This window comes from Hydra viridissima, unplaced genomic scaffold, assembly GCF_058129835.1.
Source record: "Hydra viridissima isolate aposymbiotic clone 2 unplaced genomic scaffold, HvirCarnegie_v1 scaffold_5, whole genome shotgun sequence".
NCBI lineage: Eukaryota > Metazoa > Cnidaria > Hydrozoa > Anthoathecata > Hydridae > Hydra > Hydra viridissima.
In genome coordinates this window covers 508,743-536,297 of record NW_028324304.1, presented here as the reverse complement: position 1 = coordinate 536,297, position 27,555 = coordinate 508,743, and the positions used below count along the sequence as shown (strand labels likewise).

Here is a 27,555-nt window from a genome sequence, read left to right as displayed (position 1 = left end):
ATTTTGAATGAACTTCAAAAGTTTAAGTCTATGATGAGTGAGATAAGATCCACAAATAAAAATGCTATTGACGAAGTGACCAAAGAGTCTTTGATCAATGAGGGAAGAGATCAAGCGATCAAAGCCTTTAACAACATGTTTAAAAAATCATAATAATTTTCCAGGATTTCACAAGTGAATTTAAAATAAATAAAAACGTCAACTCGGGGTTTTTATTTAAGTTTTTTCTTGTGATTAAAAAATGACATTTTTTAAAATACTAGACCCTAAAAAGAGGGCTGAAATTATTAAAAATATTAATGAGAACAGAAAACAAATCTATGAAGAAAGCCTCAACAGAAACATTTCAAATGCCAATTATCAGAGTGATTTGAGTCAGTTTTATAAACCTCTCATCGAAAGCAATGAAAAGATGATCAAGAGTATTGAAGAAAAAGTGAATAACGAGCCTGCTCATGTGGATGAGTCTAATCCATTAGGAGATGAGTCTAATCCATTAGGAGACATTTCATCCCGATATTTAGAAATGTATAATACGCGATTTAAAAAAAATATAGTTAAAAGAAATTTCGAAATTAGTAAAATTGGAAAAAAAAGGTTCTTTGGAAAAATGGAGGTGCAAGTAGATGGAAATGATATCATTGTTGGAGGAAAGAGGTATGAAGGAACAGAGGGTCTTTGGAGTCTTATGACGGAAAATTATTCTACGAACAAATGGAGCGATGTGAACGATGAAGATTTGGAAAATTATTCGAAAATTTTGTTCGACACTGGAGCTATTTACACAGAATCAAATCCAAACAGAGCAAAAAGCTCCAAACTAGCAAAATACACGGAAATTATAAAACCCATTTGGGATAGATTTAAAAGTCAAAATAGTGTTAAAAGAACAGGTAAAGGAATCATTATTATTCCAAGCGACCCCGATGCTCTTGTAGAACAGCTTGAATTGAGCATCGCTGCTGGTCATGCTGGAAATCAGACCTCTAAAAACGTAGCTGTCGCCATTTGTGATGAATTGCTAAGACAAAAAGAGATAAACAAAGAGCAATACAAACATCTACAAAGAAGTATATATCAAAAGATATAAAAAAATATTTACCCATTTAAAAAATGCTAATCATAAACAACAGAAGATATGTTAAAAAGAACGTTTTTGGAGGAGGAATTGTGGATACGATTAAGAATTTTTTGAGAAGGGCTGCTACCTCTAACGCATCAAGATCTTCTTTGAGCCTGTTAAAAAAGGCGGCAAAGAGCGAACTGGGTAGAGAAGCCATCCTGGCCGCAAAATCTGCTGGTAAAGAATTGGCTACTTCAGCTATATCTACTGCCAAAGATGTTGCTATTGACAAGGGTAAAAAAGCGATCGAAAAAGTGTACTCAATCACTGGGACGGAGAAACCAGAGATGCAAGCCAATAGGGGGAGTCCAGCCGATAAGATCAATACGTTAGTGAACGACGTGGTTAAACCCATAGATGATTTGCATAAATTGTTATATGGATCGTCCATTAAGAAATCTACAAGGAGAAGAAAAATGACAGAAGAAAATGCAGTTAAAATTCAGAATCTTGTTCGACTAGGGAGTGGGATGCGCACTGCATGAAGTGATCTCAAAGAATTTCATTGATCCTAAAAGGATTTAAACTTTTTTTATTTCTTATATAAAAATGATTAACGCCGACAGATTAAGAGTAACAGAAAAACCAGAATATGACACTGGTATTGAAAAAATTGATTTCTATGAGTACCTTCCATCAAATCTCGATTTAAATAATTCAACCGACATCACCTTTGAAATTGATTGTCAGTCTGTGCATACAGTTCCGTCAGAGGCGTACGTCCTCATCGAAGGAGTGTTGAAAAAAGCAGATGGAACTGCGTACACAGCAACGGATAATATTGCCTTGGTGCACAATGCAATGATGTATTTGTTTAGCGAAATCACTTACGATTTAACAGGCGCTCAAGTAGAAAGAGTGACAGAACCAGGCCAAGGAACAACGATGCTTGGATTGCTAAAATACCCTTATGCATTTCAGGTGGCGGAAGGTCTTAAACAGATGTGGTATAAGGATTCGACAAACGCCACTGGAAATGGTGGGTTCATCGTGAGGAGAGATCATTTGTTTGCAGACACCACATCCATTGGAGCATTTTCGTTTAAAATACCCTTGAGACACATTTTTGGATTTTGCGAAACCTATGATAAAGTTGTTTACGGTTTCAGACACACCATTAAATTTACAAAGAAAGGAAATGACGATGCTATATACAGAGCTGAGAGTGTTGCTGCAGGAACGATTAGTTTGTCGAAATTCAGACTATTCATGCCTAGACTTGAATTGGACTTGACTGAGAAAAATAATTTCTATGACTTGATGAAGAGTAAGTTGACCATACCAGTAGCGTTTAAATCAAACAGAGTTGAAAGGCAGATTGTACCAGCTGGAATAACGCAATTCAATTGGTCTCTTGGAAGAGCCACAGACAAGAGCATTCCTAGATTCATACTGCTCGCACTTCAATCAAATAGAAATCAAAGTCAAACTGTGAATCCGTCCATATTCGATCATTGCGATGTCAACAATTTTTACGTGACTGTCAATGGGATAAAATACCCCAATTACAATTACGACTTGAATTTTGGAGAGAAGAAAATTACACAGGCTCATTCGGACGCTTTCTCATTCGACGATAGATATTATGGAACAAATGAGCTTGTTTGCCAATCTGGTTTATCTTTGCTGGAGTATAAAAATTTATTCCCGATATTCTTGGTGGATATAAGCAAGCAAAAAGAAAGAGTAGTTTCTGAAACTGCTGAATTGGTTGTCAATGTTCAATTCCGTACTGCAACACCTGCAAACACTGTTATTTACGCGGTGATTGTTTCAGACAAACTGTTGAGCTTCCAATCTAATGGAACTAACATGATAGCTGTTTACTGATTATAGTTCCTTTTAGGATCAATGAAATTCTTCGAATTTTAAAAAAAATACACGATTCGAACTCTTGATAAAATGATTTAAATAATTTTTTTTCATTACATAATAAAAACATGAGATATACAGTGAAGGATTTGAAAAAATTGTTAAGAGAAAATGGTGTTTCAAGAACATCAAACCATTTAATGACGCTGATGATGATTGCTATCGAGAACAAGCTCATCGATAAGGATACGCTTTTGGAAGATTCGAAAGAAGATAGGCCTGTAGGTAGACCTAGAAAGAGAGCAAAAAAAGAAAAGCCGAATGAAAGTAATCCTAAATATGCTCGTCTTCATAATATTAGAAATACTCCTGTCGTTGTGAGAATCACTAATGTAGAAACGGGTGAGGTGACTGAATACAATTCCCTTTACAAAGCCATTAACGAGACGAAACATGGGTGTAAATACTTTTATAATCGAAATGGGAAAGTAGATGATAACGGTATAAAGATAGAAATTTTAAATTCTGATAACATTTTATAACTTTTCACAAAAAAGTTACAAAATTGAAAAATGATATAAATAAAAATCTTACTCTATAAAAAAAATGGAAAACAAAACTGTCAAAGAATTAAAAGAAATCGATAGAGTGCGAAATGTTAAATATTATTACAGGATGAATAAAGCAGATCTTGTAAGAGCTCTGCAGTCAGCTCCTGTTCCAGCTCCTCATCCTGCGGTTCAAAGACCTGTTCCAGCTCCTAGGTATGTTTCTAACGACTTGATTTCATTCGGACCTGATCGCTTACAAAATCATGCGACTACTAGAGTTGAAACATCTATTGTTGATGAGCCTGTTTCAGATCCATCGCCCGTTATCCTACCAAGACCTGTTCCTGCTCCTCGTCCTGGATTTTTTTCAACCTTGGCATCAACTGCGAAAAAAGTTTCTTCTTTTGTTTTTAATAAATTTAACGATGTCGTAGAATGGGTAGAGCCCTACATCCCAGAACCGATCAAGAAAAAAGTAGACGATGTAGGAAATGAATTGAGAGAAAAAATGGACAATTTAAAAGCCATCGTGAGATCAACCGTTTACAAAAGTCCTATCGAGTTTAAATTAACCAAACACGCTGTGAAGAATGTGACTAGACAATATTCTTATGAAGCTAAACAAAATCAACAAGATGCTTCCGCATTTTTAGACATGGTTAAAGAGGGGGCGGTAAAAATGTTGAAACAAAATAAAAATACCAAAGTGAACTTTGTTTTAAATTGCACCATGACGCGTGCGAGTATTACCACTGGGGAGGAAATCAGTCTCACTTTTCCTTTTGCAAGTAAGTACGCCATTGTCTTGGAAGCAACGGATTTAGAAGAGTTATATAAAACATCCAAAGGAGAAATTCTAGAGAACATAGTTAAATTTAATAGTAATGGATCCAACTGGAGAATGTCGAGAATTTTAAAAATAGATATGAATGTGATTAATTATGAGCCTATGAGAGCTTCATCATGGATAGAACTGGATAAATTTCTGAAAAACAAAAAGGCAATCATTAATATAAAAAATAACGACAACGAATGCTTCAAATGGTGTGTGACTAGAGCCTTGAACATGAAAAACAGAGACAACGAGAGAATGGATAAAGAGCTCATTGAAAAGTCAAAAGACTTCCATTGGGAAGGAATAGAATTCCCAGTCAAGCTAGAACAAATCGAGAAGTTTGAGAAGAACAATCCTGACATAAGCATCTCTGTTTTTGGATTTGAAGACAAACAACCTTACCCTTTGAAAAAATTAAAATATTTCGATAGAAAGCATCATATCGACTTGTTATTCATTTCAAACAAGACAACGAGTCATTATTGTTTAATTAATAATTTCAGTCGACTTATGGCCTCTTCAACATCGAAGAAGGAGCATAAGAAATATTTTTGTAGGAATTGTTTACAAGGATATTCTTCTCAAGAAGCGTTAGACAAGCATTGTACTTATTGCAAAGAGCATAGTTGCGTTCGAGTTGAGCTTCCTAAAGAAGGTTCATCCGTAAGCTTTAGCCAAGTGGGAAGATCCATGAGAGTTCCGTTTGTGGTGTATGCTGATTTTGAAAGTCGCATCATACCTATCAGCACATGCAATCCTGATGAAAAGCAGTCTTTTACCAAACAGTATCAAAAGCATGTTCCAAGCTCGTACTGTTATTATATCAAATGCTTTGACGAAACAGTATATAAAGGAAAGCTGGAGACCTATACTGCGACGAGTGAAACAGATGATGTAGCTGGTAAATTTGTAGAGAGTATTGAGAAGGATATTATAGAGATTTACAAAAGCACTAAATTTCCAAAAAAGATGGTGATCACTGAGGAGGATGAGAAGAATTTTAAAGAGGTTAAAGTATGTCATATTTGTAAAGAAGATCTTACAACCGATAGAGTGAGAGATCATTGTCATCTCTCAGGAAAATATAGAGGTGCTGCTCATAGCGATTGCAATACAAAATATCAAGTTCCAAAATTCTTCCCTATCGTTTTCCACAATTTATCTGGTTATGACTCTCATTTGTTCATCAAGAAACTCTCAGGTGGAAAATTAAGTTGCATCCCCAACAATGAAGAAAAGTACATTAGCTTTTCAAAAGAAATCAAAGTGGGAGAGTTTGTGGGTAAAGATGGAAAGACTCGTGATGTAAAGCGAGAACTGAGATTTATCGACAGCTACAGATTCATGGCTAGTACTTTAGACAGTTTAGCTAAAAATCTTACCGATGATCAATGCAAAAACGTTGCAAAATATTATTCAGGAACCCAATTTGATCTATTGAGAAAAAAAGGGGTGTATCCCTATGAATGGGTGGATACGATGGATAAATTTTCTGAAACACAATTGCCTCCTAAAGAGGCGTTCTATTCCAGGCTTTGTGATGAGGGAATAAGCGATGAGGATTATTTACACGCTAAAAAGGTATGGAAAGAATTTAACTGTCAATCGTTCAGAGACTATCATAATATATACAATGCGTCTGATGTGCTCATCCTCGCAGATGTGTTTGAGAATTTTAGAAATGTTTGTAGTGAAAATTATGGTCTTGATCCCGCTCATTATTACACATCTCCAGGATTAGCCTGGGATGCCGCACTCAAAATAACAAAGATATCCTTAGAGTTGATCAGTGACTATGACATGATACTGATGATTAAGGAAGGAATACGTGGTGGAATCAGCATGATATCGAATAGATATGGAGTCTCTAACAATAAGTACATGGGAGATTCTTATGATCCACACAAAGAGTCGACCTTCATCCAATACTTGGATGCGAATAACTTGTATGGATGGGCGATGAGCAAACCTCTTCCCGTTGAAGGATTTAGATGGATGGCTGAAGAGGAGCTCCTTCGTTGGAAGTCCATGCCTTGCATTCTCGAAGTCGATTTAGATTATCCTGAAAGCCTTCACGATGCGCATAATGACTACCCCTTAGCTCCTGAAAGAATGGAAATTAATAAAGTGGATAAGCTTGTTCCAAATTTAAACGATAAAAAGAATTATGTCATTCACCATGAAAATCTCATGCTGTATGAGAGATTAGGATTGAAATTGACAAAGATTCATAGAGGTATCACTTTTGAAGAAAAACCTTGGTTAAAAGAGTATATCGATCTTAATACGAATTTAAGAACCAAAGCTAAAAACGAATTTGAAAAGGACTTTTTTAAGCTCATGAACAAATCTGTCTTTGGAAAGACCATGGAGAATATTGAAAATCGTGTGGATGTCAGACTCGTGACGCAAGAATACGAGGCTCTAAAATTATCTAAGAAACCTAATTTTGAAAGTCGAACCATTTTCGATGAAAACTTGGTTGCTATACATATGAAAAGGACAAAGTTGGTTTACAACAAACCCATTTATTTAGGAATGTGCATCTTGGATCTGAGCAAAACGCTCATGTTTGAATTCCATTACGACTATATCAAACCAAAATACGGTGGTGATAAAGCAAAATTATTAATGACAGACACTGATTCACTCTTCTATGAAATCAAAACAGACGATTTTTATAAAGACATTGCCGAAGATGTAGAAAGTAAATTCGACACGAGCGAATTTAATAAAGATCATCCTGCTATAAGCAATTTCGGATTTAAGGCAGGATTAAATAAGAAAGTGATAGGAATGTTTAAAGACGAAACTGGAGGAAAACAGATTGAAGAATTTGTAGGGCTTAGATCTAAGCTCTACTCTTACAAACTCCATGAAAAAGAAGAGAAAAGATGTAAAGGAGTGAAAAAAAAGGTGGTTGAAAAAACAATCACTTACGAGGACTATAAAAACTGTCTTATGACTAAAAACGAGCAACTTAGAACCATGAATGTGATCCGGTCACGTTTACATGACATTTATACTGAACAGATCAACAAAGTAGCACTCAGCGCTGATGATGATAAAAGAATCATCTTGGAAGACGGGGTAAGTACCTTAGCCTATGGACATTACAAATTAAAAAAATACAACAAACTAATGGTAAGTAGATCCGCTCAGCTAAAAAATTTAACAAAATAAAGGTAAGTAGATCCGCTCAGCTAAAATAAAAAAAAAAATAACATATTAACAGAATGCATTCTGTTAATATGATCAGCTAAAAAAAATACAACAAAATAATAAAATGATCAATGTAGAAGGAATAATACTGCCAAACGAACCTCTATCCAACTTTCAACTGATAGAGTCTGCAAAAAAATTAAAGATTAAAAATTTCAGAGGCGTTTTTGTTCGTAATGAATTACCGAATAAGGCACTGAAAAAAGAATGTGGAATTGTGAATACGGGGGATTCTAGCACAGAGGGGTTTCATTGGGTCTGCTGGTATAAAGACGGGGATAAAAAATACAGCTTTGACTCTTACGCTCAGCCTCCTCTCGAGGAGCTTGTCCAATATTTAAAAAGTCCTGTCTTTTATAACAGCGAAAGGGTGCAATTTGGCAACACTTCTTATTGTGGCCACTTGTGCCTTTACGTTTTAAAAAGATTGCAGGAAGGAGACGACTTTCAAAGTGTCATTAACACATTGTGGTAGACTCAAAGAATCAATGCGCCAGAGCGTTAGATTCAAAGAATCAATGCGTGTTAGCGCTGAATTAAAAAAATAACGCCTATATAAAAATGGTAGACAGATACAACAGAACACAATTAAAAGCTTATTTAGACGCTGTTTTAGAAACTGAAAGCTTAAACAGTAACCTATATGTGAGAACAGATGGGAATAGCACTATCACTTCAGACATGGATTTCAACTCACATAAAATCATCAACATGGCAGAACCGACAAATGCTCATGATGCAGCCACCAAATATTACGTTGACAATCACGTGACAGGTGGGACTGGAACGGTAGTTGGAGCTTCAGATTTGGATTTAAATTTTCACAAAGCCATCAATTTGAACGAGCCGACAACTCTTCATGATGCCGCGACAAAAAATTATGTGGATGTGAGCACGAGTCTTTGCGTGAAAACAAATGGATCTAGTACGATCACTGGAGATATAGATTTGAATTCTCACAAATTGATCAACGTGACTGATCCGACTAATTTAAAAGACGCTGCGACAAAGGGGTATGTAGACACGAAAGTCGCTTACAATAATATTTCATACGTAGACATTAACATGACATCGCACAAAATCGTCAACATGGCCGATCCGACAAGTGCGCAAGATGCTGCTACTAAAAACTATGTGGACACTCATGTGACAGGTGGGACTGGAACGACAGTAGGAACAGCAGATTTAGATTTGAATTCTCACAAACTGATCAACGTGACTGATCCGACAAGTGTGCAAGACGGAGCGACGAAAAACTATGTGGACGTCTTGTCACAAAAATCCAACTTTTTAGAAATGATACCAGGATCTGGATTCACCAGTTTAGGATTAAAATCGCAAACTATAGCTGCTGGATTACCAGATGCGGCTACAGTTTTCAGCTACTCTGACGGTCCTGGAGTTTTGAGAAGGCTATGGTTGGCTTTTTATGGCACTGTCACAGGAGGATTAAGCGTTCCTGGAAATGTTTTTCTTAGAATTCATGCAGACGGAGAAATTGGAGTTGGAAATTATTCAGAAACCACAGATGCTGTAGGTGTAGACCAAGCTGCTCTTGCTTGTGACTTGCTCTTCTCTCCTCTCGGGGGACCGTATTATGCCAACTCTTTACAAGGTTGCAATGTATACAGCAACACTTCCTTAGGAGGATATTTCACACTTGACATGCCATTTAAAACAAGCATTGAAATAAAATTAAACAACAAAACGGCTTCACCCATCACTTACTGGATTCAGCCCTTCATCACCACACTCTCAACCATCCCCACCTACTTGCCGTTTTACAAGTTATACTGTAGAACGTTTAGGTATATCAACACCACTTACGGAAATGAATATGTACTGATCAATACTCCAGGTAAAGGAAATGGCGTTTTTCTGAAAGGCATCAGAGCACACATCATTGGAGCCTCTGGAAACTGGTGGGAATCCAGAGTGAGAATGTATGATGGAAATTTACCCCCTGGAAATGGAACTGTGCTCAGTCCATGGACTCCTTATAACGGTAGCAATTACACTTCCTTTCCTGGGTATGATGAAGGTAGCAAATGCATCTTCTCCTCGTCTGGCTTGGAAGATTTTTACTTGTCCTCATGGAACGGATCAAACGTAACCTCCTTCAACAACGAGTCCTCTGGAATACTCTATCAATCCAACGCTTCCATTGGCTCTACCACCACCATCTCCTTCTACAGAAATTTCGGAAAAGCAGACTCCATGCCTAGCGTTGCACCTGGAAGAAGACTCGTCGTCACACTCAACTCTGGCGACGCTCAAGTCGGTCAATCTGGAAGCTTTTACCTTTTACTTGGACAAGTCTATTATTACGCGTGATCATTACACACTAGTAGTAAGAAAATGCCGGTTCTGGCGCATTTTTATTATCTTACTATTTTTATACAGAATAAAGGAGCTCGATCTGTAGGTAAGACATAAAAAAATTTGAGTTAAGAAAAATAAAATCCCATTATAATAAAAAATGGAGAGCATCATTAGAAATATAGATCATATTGAATATGTTATGGAGAAGAGCATTGAGGAATTTAGCGACTACCTGGGGGAGTATATGGAATTCAAGCCTGATGGATATAAGAAAGAAATAGAAAGGTTGGAGTTGCTCATTGCTAGATCAAATGTTTACCTTATGAAATTGATGGATATAAAAAAATCGTGTTGCAACGCTATCATCATAAAGAAAATGCTTATGGATCTTATAGTTTATATACATAATGACCTTATTAGATATGAATTGGAGAAGGAGTTAGGTGAATATCTTTTCTATTTAAAGAAAGCAATAGAAGGTATTAATGATGAAGACTCATGTGCTCCTGCGGCTTAAAGCATTTTTTTTCGATGTAATTTCATGATGTTGTGTCATCATGAAATTTATATGCGACATCATGAAAAATAGTATGAAATGGGTTTTGTATATATCTTATTATAGCAAGAAAAAAATGATTTAAATAAAACATTTTTCTTAATAAAAGAAAAAGGAAATGAATTACATTACAATTGATAATTTTGATGAGAGCAAATTGATGGTAGGTGAAGTTTATGCTGCCACTAAACCAGTCGCATATCAAAAAGTGCCATTAAAATATTCATATCCAACTGAAGAGGGCCCTCTTTTAATACGTACGCCCATATTATTTTCGTATGGTGTGTGCGAAAATAAGGATCCAGCGACACAAAAACTGACTGGATATTCCATGCCTTTTGTATGCTTTGATGTAAAAAAGGGAAGGACTCCAGAAGACGAAAAGTTTATCAGCATGATGGAAAAGATTACTTTGTTTATCAGAGGTGAAGTGGATACATTATCAGCTAAACTAAAAAAGGAAGGAAGAAAAAAGCAAATCAATTCGGAGGAATTGAGTCTATTAAAATACAAGCCTGACCATCCTGAAGCAGCTCCCGTATTCTATGCCAAAATGTTTGTAAAGAAAGATAAAAAAGATGAATTGCTCATTACTTCTGTATTTTATAGAAAGAAGACAAATCTCGATATAAAAAATGGAGTTAAAGGAGAGCGCAACAATAAAAATTTAGTCCTCTCTTCTGGGCATGAGTTTCTTAATCAAAGATGTTATGCGATTGGAGCACTTAAAATTGAGGGAGTGTATATCGGTCCTTCGATTATATCCATTCAAGTCAAATTGGTAGAAGGCGTCATCGTAAAATTAGCTTCCATCTCTCATTCGAGTATTATAGTCGAAGATATGAATCTAAGTGTCAAAGAATCGGATGACGATGCTTAACTTACTATATAGCAATATGAAATAACGTTTATATATGTTATTTCATGTCATGCTTTTCTAAATTTAATTCTATAATGATCAAAAAAAAAAATCTCATTAAAATTTCATGATATACTTTCATCATGAAATTACACATCTAAAAAACACAACATGTTTTAGATTATGAGATGTGTTTCATCAACGATTTACTACATGACAGTTCTGACGCATGATAAGAAAATTATTCTGCTTCAATCCTAGCTTAGCATGAAATGCGCCAGAACCGACCTTTTTCATCAACGATTTACTACATGACGCTTCTGGCGCATGATAAGAAAATTATTCTGCTTCAATCCTAGCTTAGCATGAAATGCGCCAGAACCGGCCTTTTTCTACTACTGACGATCGAGTTATAAAGTTATAAAACGTGTCGCTCTTGCGAAATTGCGATTCCTTCTTATAAAATTTAGTTTTATAACAGAATTTACGATTATTTTTTCGGTTATTTTTTTTTTTTTGTTATTAAAGAAAAAAATTAATTGGAAAGACAAACTTTCATAGAGTAATAAAAAAGGGCTTTCTTAATGTTCTTTGCAAAAAATGTTCTTAATAATTTTGTGTGGCTATGAAAATAGCCACACAAAATTATTTTTTGATTTACACAACCTTAGGCATGACTAAAATGTATGTTACGTTTGATGCACACAGGATGTCAAACAGGATATGCTGTTAAAACTTGATCTCAAAAGTGAAAAAACCGATGTTCGGAAAATCTCTGCATCCACATAAATTCGGATAAATAATCAGCTACCATTTCGCGATTAGTTGGCCCCATCATTGATTTGAATTTTGCTTTTGCTCGACACCACATAGCTTCCACGTGATTTGTTGTTACACCTGTCTGTGGATCTACAAAGTTGAGGGTGTGGTTAACGGTACCATGTAAATATGCTGGAGCTTGCAAATCATTATATGCTCTCCACATGTCACTCCAGACAATAGAGCCAGGAAGTATCCATTGATGTATGATAGGAATTAATGTTGCAGCATCGCGGTTCTGGACAGGAATCAAAAAGCCTTTCTTCGTTGCAGGTTCATACCCACCAAATATCCACTGCTGCGGGATTATTCTACCAACTTGATATTTTCTTCGACAAAAAACAGATTCATCTATTTCAACAATGCACCCTGGACCGCCTATTGGATCAGGGTTATTGAGGAAATATGAGACGCAAATGTCTCTGCAAAATTGATTCCAATCAACAATGGTGCTGTCGTTTCCGATATTTAACTCTTGCCTTAAATCACTTATTGATAATCCCCGGCTCTTACCTGCACTTCTACTCCAAGCGTAAGTTAAGCCCAATATTTGCCACAATTGTAGGTGAAATTTCTCAAAGAAGCTGCCTTTTCTAATGTTGAAGGTTCTTTTGCAGCGCTTGACTGGACATCTCCAAATAACTTGATCAACTGACCGATTCTTTGTTTGCTGTGTGCAGGGCACGTTACATACACTACAATTCATGCTTTCAGCGAGTAAACCATAAGTTCTGCACCAGTGAATTGTAGCTTCGATATCGTATTTGAATTTTGCTCCTATTTCTGTCAAAGAAAGTGAGTCAAAAGCGTCTATTGTTGGTCTTCGAAGAGCCATGATATGTAGATAAATGAAGAAGCAGAAAAACTATTCTGAAGCACTCCTTTTTATATGACAAACATAATGAAAATGAATTCACGGGGGGTTAACTTGAAGTTTTAAAAGAAAGTCAATAGTTTTAAAGAATTATTTTTATAATAAAAAAATTTTTAACTTGTTTTAAAGTTAATTCTAGAATATAATCAATGAAAGAATTTTTCAACTTATTTGACAAAAGTTTTAAAAGACACTCAAGCTAACAAACTAAGAATCCAGTTGAAGCAAATTGACGCGATAAGAGTAAATGCCATTGAATTTCATTACCTGCTAAGAGAAAAAAAATGCGGTCAATACACCTGATTATGAACTTAACGCACCGGTTCTTTGTTCTTTTATTCGAAATCTTTTATATAAAAAATAAAAACCAGGCTGTTGATACTTTGAAAGGATAACTTTTAAACAAAAAAAAATCACTTTTCAAGATGGCGAATATTAGCGATTTGTGGTATATTTTTGTACTTTCAACATCAGATTAGAGCACTTTCCGTTAATTTTGAGACCCATGTTTTTATACGATTCTTAATCAGCATAAAATTCTCTATCAGAATCAATCATAAAATTAGGGGGGGGGGGGGGAGAAAGTGGAGTAGCGCCTCCTTCCCTCTTCTTCTTTCGGAAACCTATGAAAAGGAATTGTGCTACCTTTAATTTTTCTGTTTTCACAGTATGGTGCGCAACAGCTTTTTACCATTTTTACATTTGTTTACATCTTTTTGCCACCCATCATGGCGGATATAAAGTTTTGCGGACGTTTGGCGCTCATATGAATATCATGAATTTTACTAACAATTGCAATTAAATACTTATGATATTCTAATAATAATATGACATATTATATATGTAAACAACTTATAACATTTTGAAGTTCTTATAAATTATAAGAAAATTATAATATAATTTAAATCAATGCAGTTAACTGCATTGATGTGTTTCAAAATTTGCTACAGTGGCGGTAAAATTTATGACGTAAAATACCGAACCTAAAGTTGATATTTTGCTAAATTATTTTTGCAATAGATTTACTCATATAAATTAGTAGAAAATCACTTAATGAAAATTTTTTCTCATTACTGCCCACCCAACATAAGACGACTTTAAGGCGTATGTAACTTGTCTCTAACTCGTCTAGACGTCTACAACTAGTTAAAGACGTGTTTAAGACGGCTTTTCAACACCTCATTAAGACATCTTCCAACAACCAGTTTAAGATGTCCTTAAGACATCTTAACAAGACGTCTGTCGGAACAACCAGTTTAAGACGTCCTTAAGACATCTTAATAAGACGTCTCTCGGAATAACCAGTTTAAGACGTCTTTCGGAATAACCAGCTTAAGATGTCTTTCAGAATAACCAGTTAAAGACATCCATGAGACATCTTGACAAGACGTCGGTCGGAACAACAAGTTTATGACGTCTGCAAGTCTTCTTAACAAGACGTCTGTCGGAACAACCAGTTTAAGATGTCCTTAAGACATCTTAACAAGACGTCTTTTGGAATAAGCAGCTTAAGATGTCTTTAATCGTGAAAGTATTAGAGATGAACGTGCAAAATATTTGTTTTTTTGCAAACCATGCTAGTTGCGCATTTTTAAAAAACTATTATTGTAAACAATAATATTTTAAGAAATAACGCGGATGATGAAAAGAAATTGAGATCATTTACTTGAATACATGTATAACTTGAGAGGTAATAGTTAATACGAAATATTAAGAAGTTTTGTAGCTACCTAGAGCACAATAATTCCATGTTTAGTGAACTACTCCATCTACCATATTGCTGCAGTCTTCTGGTTTATGAATATTAATGAATTTTCTATTTGGGCTTGCTCCATTAGACACTATAGCCCTTAGTTTAAGTCCAATGGATTCTAACATCGTATATATATATATATATATATATATATATATATATATATATATATATATATATATATATATATATATATATATATATATATATATTAGGGATATGACTTTTTAATTTTTTTTCAAATAAAATGTTTCCTGTATCATAAATCGATGAACTTTTACCTAAAATCATGAAAAAAGGCCCAAATAGCTTTCTGCAACAAAAAAAGGTCACCCCCAAAATAAAAATTTGATTTACCATTTTTATACATTCATTTTTGACCGATGTTTTAATCTTAAGCTTAATTCTCAGCTTAATTCTCAGTGTTGCTAATGTGAGCTCAGTGTTGATAATGTGAATAGTTCTATGAAGTACTCTGCGTGTAACTGAGCTAATAAGGAACTACTGTAGCGAACTAAAGACGCTGTAAGTGTACGAAGTATAAGTAGTTGTAGCATTATCGTTAGGATACGGACTGGATTATCGAACTATAATTGGATTACTATACAGTTAAAGTATTTTATTAATTAAACGACTTTATTAAACGGATATTTACGCTCAGCTATCCGTAAAGTCGTAACAATATTATATGATGTCTCACAAGAAAAGTCATACCACAGTAACAAAGAACAAGAAGACTTGGACTAAAAATTTGGTGAGATTTCAAGAGTCACACAGAAGAAGAGGAAGCGTGGCTGTAGAAGAACATTCACTCGATGAAAAATCCAGAATACCACTTCAATTGCAGATCGTAGGAAGATACCAGTTTCTCGGAGCATATGTTAAAGGAAGAAAAGAACGAATAGACCAAATTTCTAAGGAAATTACAAAATTGTGGGACAATAAACTGAATTTTCCACATGTGTCTGATCAAGTGATAAGAGCAAAGCTTATGAAGGTGCTGAAGGTCTATGATGAATGTGTCAAGCGTGGAAAATATGATGTTCTCAATGCATTATTTGACATCACGAAAGTGAATGGCCAGTGGTTATCCTCGGAAGATAAACGTCTATACCACCTACAAAAAGAAAGTAAAGGACAGGTGGGGTACTCAACAGGACAAGTGGCAAGTAAAGAAACCATTCACCCTTCCAAGAGAAGGAAAGTCCAGTCTGGAACAGCAATACCTTCCACATCACAAGTCCTGTCTACCACAGACAGTGGTACTGAATCTGAAAACTGCAAAAGTAAGAGTGAAGATGATGAAGACGACGACGGTGATAAAGACGATGATGAGGACACTCAGAAAAAAACTAGAAAGCACTACAAAAGTAAATTTGCTGTAAGTATGGTTACATCAAGTGGAGTTTCCACAAAGAAAGCTGCTAAAATATGCAATGTATTATCACAACAAGGTATTGATATTCCAACTCCAAGTCAATCAGCAATTTACAAGTCCACATTCAAAGAGGCAGGTAAATTAAAAAAAGAAATGATACAACAACTTAAAATGGAACAGTGGTCCTTACACTTTGACGGCAAACGAATAGATGATAAGGAATATCAGGTAGTTGTACTTCAGAATGAAAGAACTGACGTGAAACTTGATGCACTGCGTTTAAAAGATGGCAAAGCTGAAACTGTTGCTGAAAAAATTGCCAAACTTATTGATGAATACAATTTGTGGAATTCAATTAAGATGATCATTACTGATACAACAAACGTCAATACTGGGAAGAGAAATGGAGTTGTTGTGAAGTTGCAACGTATGTTTAAATTAAAGGGTGTCACAATACCACAATTTATCGGTTGTCAGCATCACGTACTAGACAGGATTCTCCGTCTGGTGATGGACGAAGAACTTGGGGGTGATACCAAATCTCCAAACATTGAATACCCATTTGTGTCTGAACTGTTGAATAAGTATGATGAACTGAAGGATAAATTTGTGAATGGAACTGTAGAAATTCTTGATAAATCAGGGTGGAGAGACGATATGAAGTTTTTGTACCATTTAACAAGAGTGTTTAGGTTCTATGAAGAACAAAGAAACTTCCCTCTGATTCACTTTCAGAACATTCCTAATATGAGTAATGCCAGATGGAACTCAAGAGCCATTCTCGCCATTCTGGCGTTCATTCTTATGCCTGAAGCGAGAAAGAATTTGGAGAAGGTTTGCAGGTTCATTTCATATGAGTGGGCAGAACATTGGTTTAGTAGTCAAAAGTACAATGACAATGACTTCAAGAATTTATCTGATGTATTGAAGCCTTACAAAAAGGCATTGCAGTCATTCAAAAATCACTGGAAGAAAGAGCCATCCGTCATCGACATACCACGAAGTAATCAGATAGCTGAACGTGCAATCAAGGTGATGCAAGACCTGTATGCTTCCTGCAGAAAGAAAGACAAACTGCAACTTCGATTCATTCTAAGTAATAAGCGCTAGACTCTTTATGAGACGTGAGCATCATGTGACCCCTGTACTAAACACAGTAGGCCTATAGACACAGACAGTTATGTATATTGTTGTACTAGACGCTTTGATACTGTTAATTTTGTAATACATGTATAATTATATATCACATAATGTTTTTTGTTATATCACAGTACATGTTGCATAAATAAATAAAATAACAACAGGAGTATGACTCTTACAACATCTTCAGCCTTTAATATTCATTTACTGTACAAAAGTGTACCTATTGAAAATTCGATTTTTTGGTTTTGGGGTGACCTTTTTTCAAAATATGTCAAAATGAAACATCTATTCGTTCTTTTTACATAAAAGTTCATTGAATTACGATACAGGCCTAGTAGGTTGCAAAAAAGTCATATCCCTAATATATATATATATACAACAGGAATATATACAGTTTAGGATAAATAACTTATACATAAAATGAATGTAAATACAAGAAAGAAAAATAATTTGTCACAGTTTTAAAGAATTTAGCAAAACCTGTTTATGGCAAACCGCAAGAATAACTTAGTATTTAACATTAACATAACATGATTTACCAGCTATATATAAACTAAATTTTATTTGACAAAAACTAATGGGTTATTATGTGCTTTTTATAATAAATAAAATAATATATGAAATATGAAAAACGAAAACATGAAATATCTGGCGCATTTTGCAAGGTAATTATAAATTTGAATAACTTTTTAAAAGACATTATCAAATAAGTTAAAAAATACCCATTAGAAAATGCACCTACCAATAAACAACTCACAGTGGAATATATATTGGGGAGCTTATAGGGTAGTCGACGCCAAAAATGGCGGCACATGGGAATAAATCTTAAAAAATACATAAATTTAAGGCTGGTGAACGAAGGACCAAGGAGTTGAATGAAACCAGATCTTGACAAAAAATTATATTTAAGCTTTTTTATGTTTCGCTATACTTTTTTTAATCATTTTAAAATTGTTTTTACAGGTCTATTTCATCATTGACAGACTTTGTTTACACGAAAAAACGTGTCCAAATTTAAAAAAGTTTATCTTAAAAAAATGATAAAATCTGTTCGTGCCGACAACTAATTTCCTTTACCTTGGAGTAATTTGTTTAACAATTTGTCAACACGTGAAGTAGTTACTTTATCCTGAACAGACTTATTAAACAAATACTATGAAAGTTGAAACTAATACTAAAAGTTTAAACTATAGTAATAAGTTGCACGTCCATCTCTTACACGTCCATGCTTTAATTCCTTCCTTAAATGAGTCTTTAATTACGTCTTTAATTCCAATTGCGGAAGAATGAAAAGAATTGTATGGTTTAAAGTTATGCGGACAATTTTATCTGACAATAAAATCAGTTGTACACACTGTTAAAGTTAGAGCTTTTTTTCTGTGATGCCCCAGGAAGATCATTTTTAAAATGGACTGTTGCGCTCATACTGGATATTATTCTTGTGAAAGAGGCATTATCAAAGGTTCTTGGGAAAGAAGGGTTGTGTTTAATGAAGAACAAAAATTTTGCAAGCGGACAGATTACGATTTTAGCTGCCAGTCGTATAAGCAACATCAGAAATATGTCTCCTCTTATAGCTGCTGGTTTTAAATGTGTTTTTCCGGATTTCTGCCTCGACAATATGCAAAAGACCAACAAATAGTTCAAAAAAATTTTGAATTATTTCGTTAAGGTCCTATGGCTAGGTTATTACAAGCACATATTTTACAGATTTGTGAGAAACTAATCAAATTTAGAAATTAGATTGTTCACTAATGATTAATTTCAACATGGATCTACAGAGAGGCGGAAAGAGAAGTTTTAAAGAAACCCACCTTTTCAAATGTGTAATTGGTAAGTGTTTTCGAATGCTGCTTTCCAAAAAAACAATGTTTTCTTGACCTATTATTTTTTTTATTAATTTTCTCTTTTTAGCGACTGTTCGAGCGACATATCCAAAAGAATTGAAGAAGACTGTCCATAAATTTATACAGAACATGTTAAAAACCCACCAGCATTACGAAAATCTTATTAAAAATATAATCATGTACTCTTTTTTGTGGATGTTGTGAAATATTTCTATAGTAAATCATGTCTCTTTTTTTCATTTATTACATTTTGATAGTTAATATTTTTCACACCTTCCTATATTCAGTCACCACTTTCCAGTCTCTTTCTAACACAATATAAAAATATATATATATATATTGTACTGGAAAGAGACTGGAAGGTAATATATATATATATATATATATATATATATATATATATATATATATATATATATATATATATATATATATATATATATATATATATATATATATATATATATATATATATATATATTTATTTATTTGTATAAAATGAATAAAAACACCTTTTTATGGAACTCTGAGTTTCATGCCTTACGGCAATCATCAGCCATAGTGTATATCGTTACTTAAAAGCCGTTTAAAAATTACAAATTAAAATCACGGTAGAACGAGTTCTGACGTTACTAAACCGAAACAAAACAAAAAGACGTCAAAGGTTTTAGTCCCTGGTGTCGAATAAGGATAGCAAAAATTTCTTTGCATGCCGGCACTTTGATACTATTTCATATCTTTTGTTAAGTAAGTTTTCTCCTTTGTATGATAATATATGAAATTTTTCGCGGAGACAAAGGTTACAAACTTTTGCTGCTTGATTGTAGGGTTTGCATTGTGCTACAATCTTCCATGTAATCACCGGTTTCAGATTTTTAGATTTTAGCATCCATATTTCTTTGGAAAGTTCGGTGTCATTTTTATATTTTAGTGCGTTGAAAGATTTAAGATGGTTGGCATATCTAAGTTTAAACGTAGTTTCACTTATACCGAAATAAACTTTGTCTTTGAATTGAGGATCTCCAGAACTTACAGTGGCTTGGTATACGACATTGCTAGAAAGGCATTGGTTGTTTAACGGACAATTTTTTTTGTCTATGCAGTTGCATTCTTTTGTTGTTTTATATTTATCGCTTTGAAGAATTTTGTTATTATGTGCATTTATTAAAGAATTGATATTGGGCATGCAACTATAACTAACTTTAATATAGTTTCGATTAAAAATTTTATGAAGCCTGTGTCCTATTGGAAAGTGTTTGTCAATTAAAGCTAAGAAGCGCTTTCCAATACTAGTTTCAACATTTTTGTTATACGGGGGGTTATACCATATAATTTTACGTTTGCGATGTTTACTTTGATGCTTGTCTATTTGTGGTTGGTAGGTGAGTTTTGAATTGTAACCTGATTTCCGTAAAGCCTCTTCATAAGGAAGAATAGAGTTATTGAACACAGTTTCATTTATTGCCATAGCTGATAATCTTGACTCAATAGTGCGAGGGATTTCTTTTATTATATTAGGTGGATGGTTTGAATCAGAATGAACATACGAAAGTTGGTTATTAGGTTTACAATATGGTTGATAAGAACTGTCGATCAGGTTCAATGTTACATCCAGATAATTGACAATTTTAATGTTCGATTGAATGGAGATATTTAGGTTGTTATCTTTAAAAATATGCGTAAAATGCTTTTTAATTTTCTCCATTTGTTGGCCGCTTTTGTTTTCAAAAATAGCGAGTCCGTCATCACGATACAAGCCAAAATTATTTTTATCGTAATGTTGAGAAAGCTGAAACAATATAAAGATACCAACTAGTTCGCAAACTTCAGCTCCATCAAATGCACCCATTGTGACATCAAATAATCCGCCTCTTTTCTTTATCCAAGCTTCATCGTTTTTAAAAATTAAAGATTTTCTTGCATGATATATTAATTTATAAAAAACGGCTTTTAAGTAACGATATACACTATGGCTGATGATTGCCGTAAGGCATGAAACTCAGAGTTCCATAAAAAGGTGTTTTTATTCATTTTATACAAATAAATAAATAAATATTGCTCTATTATTCAATAGTATCGAGCACTCTCAAACGCACAAGAGTATTTGTATTATTATACTATAACAATACATTATATACTTTGTATATATATATATATATATATATACACGTCTTTTTAAGCCGTCATTAATACGTGTTAAATAAGAAAACTTGAAGCCGTTTTAAATAAGACGATTTACTGTGTTTTAATTGAGACCAGTTTAAGCCATCTTTAAGACGTCTGAAATTAGGCAACTTTAGGACGTTCTAGTGAAGACGACTTGAAGTGTTTCATTTGAGACCAGTTTAAGACAACTTTAAGATGTCTTAAATAAGGCAACTTTAAAATGTCTTAGATAAGACGGCTTACTGTGTTTCATTTGAGATCAGTTTAAGACATCTTTAAGACCAATTTCAAGACATCTTCAATTTGTCCTTAAGACGACTTGTTATTGGGTGGGTGTGTATATATATATATATATATATATATATATATATATATATATATATATATATATATATATATATATATATATATATATATACACTACCGTGCAAAAGTCTCCGCTCATTTGTAATATTTCAATAAAGTAACAAAAGTTTGCAAGAAAATTGCGTTTATTTTTAATTGTTTATTAAACAATGAATTAGACAGTAAATACAATACATTTTAGGATGATTTTAAATATATAAAATCAAGAAAATGTTAATATACAAAGTTGTAAATGTTAAATTTTATTTTCATCAATATGAGACCCCTTGGAGCGTATAACAGCAGCACATAATCTTGGCATTCGGGCTAATAATTTATTCATGGTTTCCGCTGTTATCTCATTCCAAGCTTTTTGCAAACGTTCCCATAGCATTTGCTGATTAATAAAAGATGTTTCACCTGCTTCTCTGATCTTCCGATCCAGTTCATTCCACAACTTTTCGATGGGTGATAGATCTTGTGATTGAGGAGGCCAAGTCATAATTTTGCAAACTTTTCCCCTTTCTTTTAGTTTCAAATAATTTTTGCATAATCCAGATACATGTTTTGGATCGTTGTCCTGCTGCATGATGAATCCTTTCCCAATTATACGAATACCAGATGGAATCGCGTGCTTAACCAAAATATTATGGTACATGTGTTTATCCATGGTAGATGTGATTTTAACTAAATCTCCAGTTAACCGATTGCCAAAACATCCCCAAAGCATAATATTACCACCTCCATGTTTTACAGTACTTTGTATACATTGAGGAAGCACTCTTTCATTAGGTAAACGCCTAACATGCACGCGAGTCGGGTACCAAAAAGTTCGAACCTACTCTCGTCTGTCCATAGAACTTTCTTCCAATCTTCTAATCCCCAATTTTTATGCATTTTTACCCATTCCAATCTTTTCTTCTTATTTACTGCCCTCAACAAAGGTTTACGTGCAGCAATGCGTCCAATTAAGTTGACTGATCTTAGTCTTCTTTTTACAGTATCAGTTGATACTGGCTTTACCCTTGTTTTGTTGAGTTCTGCTGTTAAAATTGTGGCTGGAATTTTTCTATTTCTTTTGCTGGACACAACAATAAACGTATCTTCTTGCCGTGATGTAACTCTTGGTCTTCCAGAACGTGATCTGTCACTGTTGGAACCAATATTATGCAATCGTTGTAGAGCATATCTCACACCTGATTCGGATATTTTTAACCTGGAAGCAATTTTTCTATATGAATAACCTTCTTCACGTAAAATACATATTTTGCCACGAAGTTCTTCACAATATTCTTTCTTTACTTTCACCATTTCTCAAATTCTTTATTAAATTCAAGACATTAAATGCGCACACTAATGCCATTTTCAAGTATAAATATAAACATAAGTCTATTAAAAGCAACCAATTAAAATTACTGAAAACATCCTTACCATGCCGGAAAGTATCATGCTACTGTCAAACCTAAGCTTACAAAAAATATTTTGGTTAAAACTTTTGTGCAGTTTTAAATTTAATAAAGAATACTGAAGAACTTTATATGTATTTTACGTGAAAAAGGTTATTCATATAGAAAAATTTCTGCCATGTTTTTAGCAGCAGAACTCAACAAAACAAAGGTAAACAAAATTATTTGAAACAAAAAGAAAAGGAAAAAGTATGCAAAATTATGATTTGGCCTCATCAACTTTTTATATTAACATTTTTTTCTTTTTATATATTTAAAATCATCCTAAAATGTATTGCATTTACTGTTCCTTGCAAATATTACACATGAGCGGAGACTTTTGCACGGTAGTGTATATATATATCAATGCATTATGGTATATATTTCAACGATTTATAAATCTTTGAATTTTGTTACAAATAATCAACTTATCTTATTTCTTAAAGAAAAACCACGTGCAATTAAACAATTTTGAAAGATTCTTTTCACTCGCGCTTTTTTTTCCAAATACTTTCATGATGTCATATTATTATGTGATGACACATTTCCAACCCACATAACGGTAAACATAACGGTTAAACATAACGCCTTACATTTATATACAAATATACAAATAACTGTGGCCAACATAACGCTTTAGACATATTTATTACTAATATAACGGTAAACATAACGCCAAACTTTTCATTTACCGTTATGTTACCGTTATGTTAGCGTTATGATAGCGTTATATTTTTTGCTGTGTACAATTTAAAGTATTAAATAATATTTCAGAGTTAGTTACAGAAACTACCCAATGCACCTGTTACATAAAGTTAAACAAAATAAATAAAAAAAAAGAAAAATAGCTAAAACATTTATCTAAAAAAAAAAAAAAATTAAAAAATAATAAAAAAGAAGAACTTGTCTAAGGAGTTCTTACTTTCCTTTTTCAGTTCCAAGAAAGATGGTTTCAGTCCAAGAAAGATGGTTTTAGACTCCTTGTATGCACCAGAGTCTTGGTTAAGAAGGTATTATGTGATCAATGAACTGGTCATTTTATACAATATCCATTCTATTGTACCCATAACGCTACCAAACTGCACATCGGTATCGGAGTCTTCCGATATCAACTTCGAAAAATGTTTGATGTGGTATCGTATATAAAAAACTTGGCTTTTCGGTGAGGCTGTTTGATTAAGTACCGTTGATAGTAGTATCGCACATACGAGACTTCCAAAACTTTGATGCTGAATCCCTTGAATGAAAAGATTAACATACCCACTTCCATGGTTTACATCGTCGTTGCGGAAGAAATGTTTAAAAGGTTTTACATCCTTTATATATACCATTCCACTATCAAAACAAAAAAAACTTTTTCATATTTGAAATTGGCCTTAACTAATTTGTAACCTCAGCAGAACACTGAATTGTAAAAATTACACAATTTGACCCCCAGGTTGAAACTCTCCCCACTCCTGATTTTTTTACATTTAATCAATCATATGCATTAGAAAACACAATATATTTTGTCAGAAAAATCTGAACTAAGTACTAAATATGTATACATCCAAAATTAAAACGCATAATTTTTGGCTTTTTTTCTTCCAAAGTTTTAATAAAGTCAGCCATTATTGTAGTCAAAATATCCCATTAATATATATATACATTAAAGTACCTTTGATATACTCTCTAGCCAGTGTGTGTGTGTATGTGTGTGTGCGTGCGTGTGTGCGTGCGTGCGTGCGTGCGTGCGTGTGTGTGAGTGAGTGTATATATATATATTAACACACACACATACATATTGATATTATATAATATACTTCAAGTAGGCGAAACTCTTCACTGATATGTATCCAGACAAATAATTAGCCAGGATCAAATACTTTAAATGTGGCTGAAAAAATCTGTGGACTCTGCTATTTAAATCTTAGTATAGATTATTTATATTTATGATTTTATAATTTAAAAACAAGGTTAAAATAAGACCAGTTAAAACATTTTTTCTCTTTATGTTAACTTATAGTTTGATTCAATAGATTTTTTGTTGTTTTTACTTATTTCAAAAGTTGTTATAAAATTCTTACTATTAATTTTAGATAGAGTAGTTTGTCATGGTTGTTGCAAAAGTAAAGCTGTAACCAATATCGTAGATATTAGTGAATCACTTGGAGATAAACATGCAGAATAAGTAGCATCTGGATTGTTAAAGCATAAAATAGAGAGTGAAAGCATTGTAAGTGTAGAGCAGTTCAAGATGTCTACACGTGGAAATCTTCTCTCTGTTACAGTTGGAGTAAATAAAATTAAGTCAAAAAGAAAGAAGGTAAATCATTTCTTGTTCCAAAAAATTATGGAGCTATCAAATGCATTAGAACTCTCTAAAAACAAAACTAAAAAATCATCCTCTACTTTACACAGGAATCTAACAAATGCTGTAGAATTGATTATTAATGTTAAAATGACTGAATCGCAGGATACTCTGAATATCTTTAAATGGTGGTCAAAACTTCTTAAAAGTTATTGTTAATGTTTTCAATCCAAAAAATCATTATTCTTCCTTTGAAATATATGAAGATCTGGCGTGAAGCGATGCCATATTCTTGCCATTGTGGAGATGGTCTAAGAGGATAATGGCAATCTCCAAAAACTATTGACACCTCTTCAACTTGAAGAAGTGAACTTCAGAATGGCATTTGATCTAAAGTGTGCAAACAGGCATATTTGCCAGAGTGACTTGAAAGTTTTCGAACTTTCAAGTCACTCAGGCAAATATGCCTGTTTGTATTGTGAAGGAGAATGCTCCCTTGAAGCAGGGAAACTTAGAACGTTGGGCTCCATGGACTTATGTTATGATCAATATGGTGTAGGTTTAGATGGAAACAATGATAATTGATTTATGCCCCTGTTAGATATTTTGGAGAGGGATGTTACCTTAACTGCAGCAATCAATATTTTACCAATAATGAATTGCTTGCGTAAGTTTTCATTAGTGAAATCAGCTGTGTATGGTTTGGAAATGGGTACAGATACTTCTGTTAAAATTGAAGGTTACACTCTAATTTCTCAATATTAATTCCGTTCTCTTTGTAAGGATTAGATTCAACAGCTTCTTTAAAAGAAGAATATCTTCATCTCCTAAATATATGGAATAAGTTATATTGTTTTTCTGGATGGAACGAGCAAAAATTTGAACAGCACCGGCAGCTTCCATGGCACCAGAAGATTTAGTATGGTTTATATGACAATCATGATTTACTTTCCATCTATCATGTTCAGGTGTACCTTCCTTGGATCTCCACATTGAACAACCTTTACAGTATTTTGAGAAAGCCTGATAATCTAAAACTTTATCACCAACAACAGCTGTAACTACACCATTCAATGAAGCATGATCTCTCTTCTGCCAAGAACCATCTATTGTAACGCGTTTGCAGACTGGCTGACTACTCGCATGAGAAAATTCATCGGCAGCTCTTTTCATTGATATTTCAGCTAATTTAGTATATGCAGTTGAAATACAGTTGTCATTCAAGTTGTCAAAAGCTGATTCACCAATACCATACATGTTAAAACTGTTAGTAAACATTTTCAATGCTGTCTTCCCCTGACCTCACGGAAACTAATGACTGCTCGAACATTTAACTCATACAATTTGCGACCACGGTTAGCTTTTCGATTAGAATCATAGCACTCTTTACTTGTGAAACAAGAGTAAATCCAACCACAGCTCATACATTTCAATTCTAATAAATGAGCAAATCCCATTCTTCTTTTCAGGTTGTTTGTTATCACATTTAGGACAGTACAGAATTGGTAAAATTAACTTTTTCATTTGCTCAATATCCATAAAAATAAAATATTTACTATCATCATCATTACTAGATTCAGTAACAAAACCTGCAGTTTTAAGTTTCCTGGAGCTTGCGCATTCAGTTTCTAAATCTGCTTTAGTTTTGCTGTTGTTAAATTTTTTTCTTTGGTTTTAACCATGTAGCGATTCTTTGGTGGTTTTTTTTTTTTTTTTTCTTTGCAAATTTTGTTTTGTTGAAATCATTTTTACTAAAATCTAAAAAATTAAAAATTTCAGATAAATGGACTTCAAAACAAAAAAAATTAGCCTTCGATAAGCAATTCATGTCACCAGACACACTTCATGCTTATCCTTTTAGCTTTAAAAAGTGTTTTAGTTTTTAAAGTATAGCTAATAGTCATTATATAGCTTTAAAGTATAGTCATAAAAATTTTTCAAAAATAGTATTATGCTGCATTTTTTAGGGCATTTACATGCTCTAGGGCGTTACTAGGGAAAAGTAACAGCAACCAATTCACAATTATATCAATATGTTGACTATCATATTAAAAAAACTTATTCATGTTATACATTTTTGAAAAGGTATTAAAATTCTTAAATATAATAGAAATATTTTTTTTGAAAATTCATCAAATATCAACATTTATTTCTAGGGTTACCACCTTAATAGTAACTGATTACGAAAAAAAATTGTTGATTCAGAAGTTAAGGG

At 33.6% G+C, this 27,555-nt stretch overlaps 3 protein-coding genes across 3 annotated transcripts in view; 2 read left to right on the top strand and 1 right to left on the bottom strand.

The window, feature by feature from the left end:
* The window catches only part of LOC149887557 (uncharacterized), a 115,747-nt gene that overhangs the window by 63,674 nt on the left and 24,518 nt on the right, over window positions 1-27,555 (top strand). The window lies entirely within an intron of this gene.
* LOC149887559 (uncharacterized) lies at window positions 1,673-2,953 on the top strand. Its single transcript, XM_090087662.1, has one exon. It carries the CDS (start codon window positions 1,673-1,675, stop codon window positions 2,951-2,953), a length of 1,281 nt encoding a protein of 426 aa, XP_089943788.1.
* Window positions 12,023-12,934, bottom strand: LOC149887558 (uncharacterized). Its single transcript, XM_090087661.1, has one exon. The coding sequence runs from the start codon at window positions 12,932-12,934 to the stop codon at window positions 12,023-12,025; it is 912 nt and encodes a 303-aa protein (XP_089943787.1).

Coding starts and splice junctions, on each gene's coding strand:
- LOC149887559 (XM_090087662.1), top strand. CDS start 1,673: ATGATTAACGCCGACAGATTAAGAGTAACAGAAAAACCAGAATATGAC.
- LOC149887558 (XM_090087661.1), bottom strand. CDS start 12,934: ATGGCTCTTCGAAGACCAACAATAGACGCTTTTGACTCACTTTCTTTG.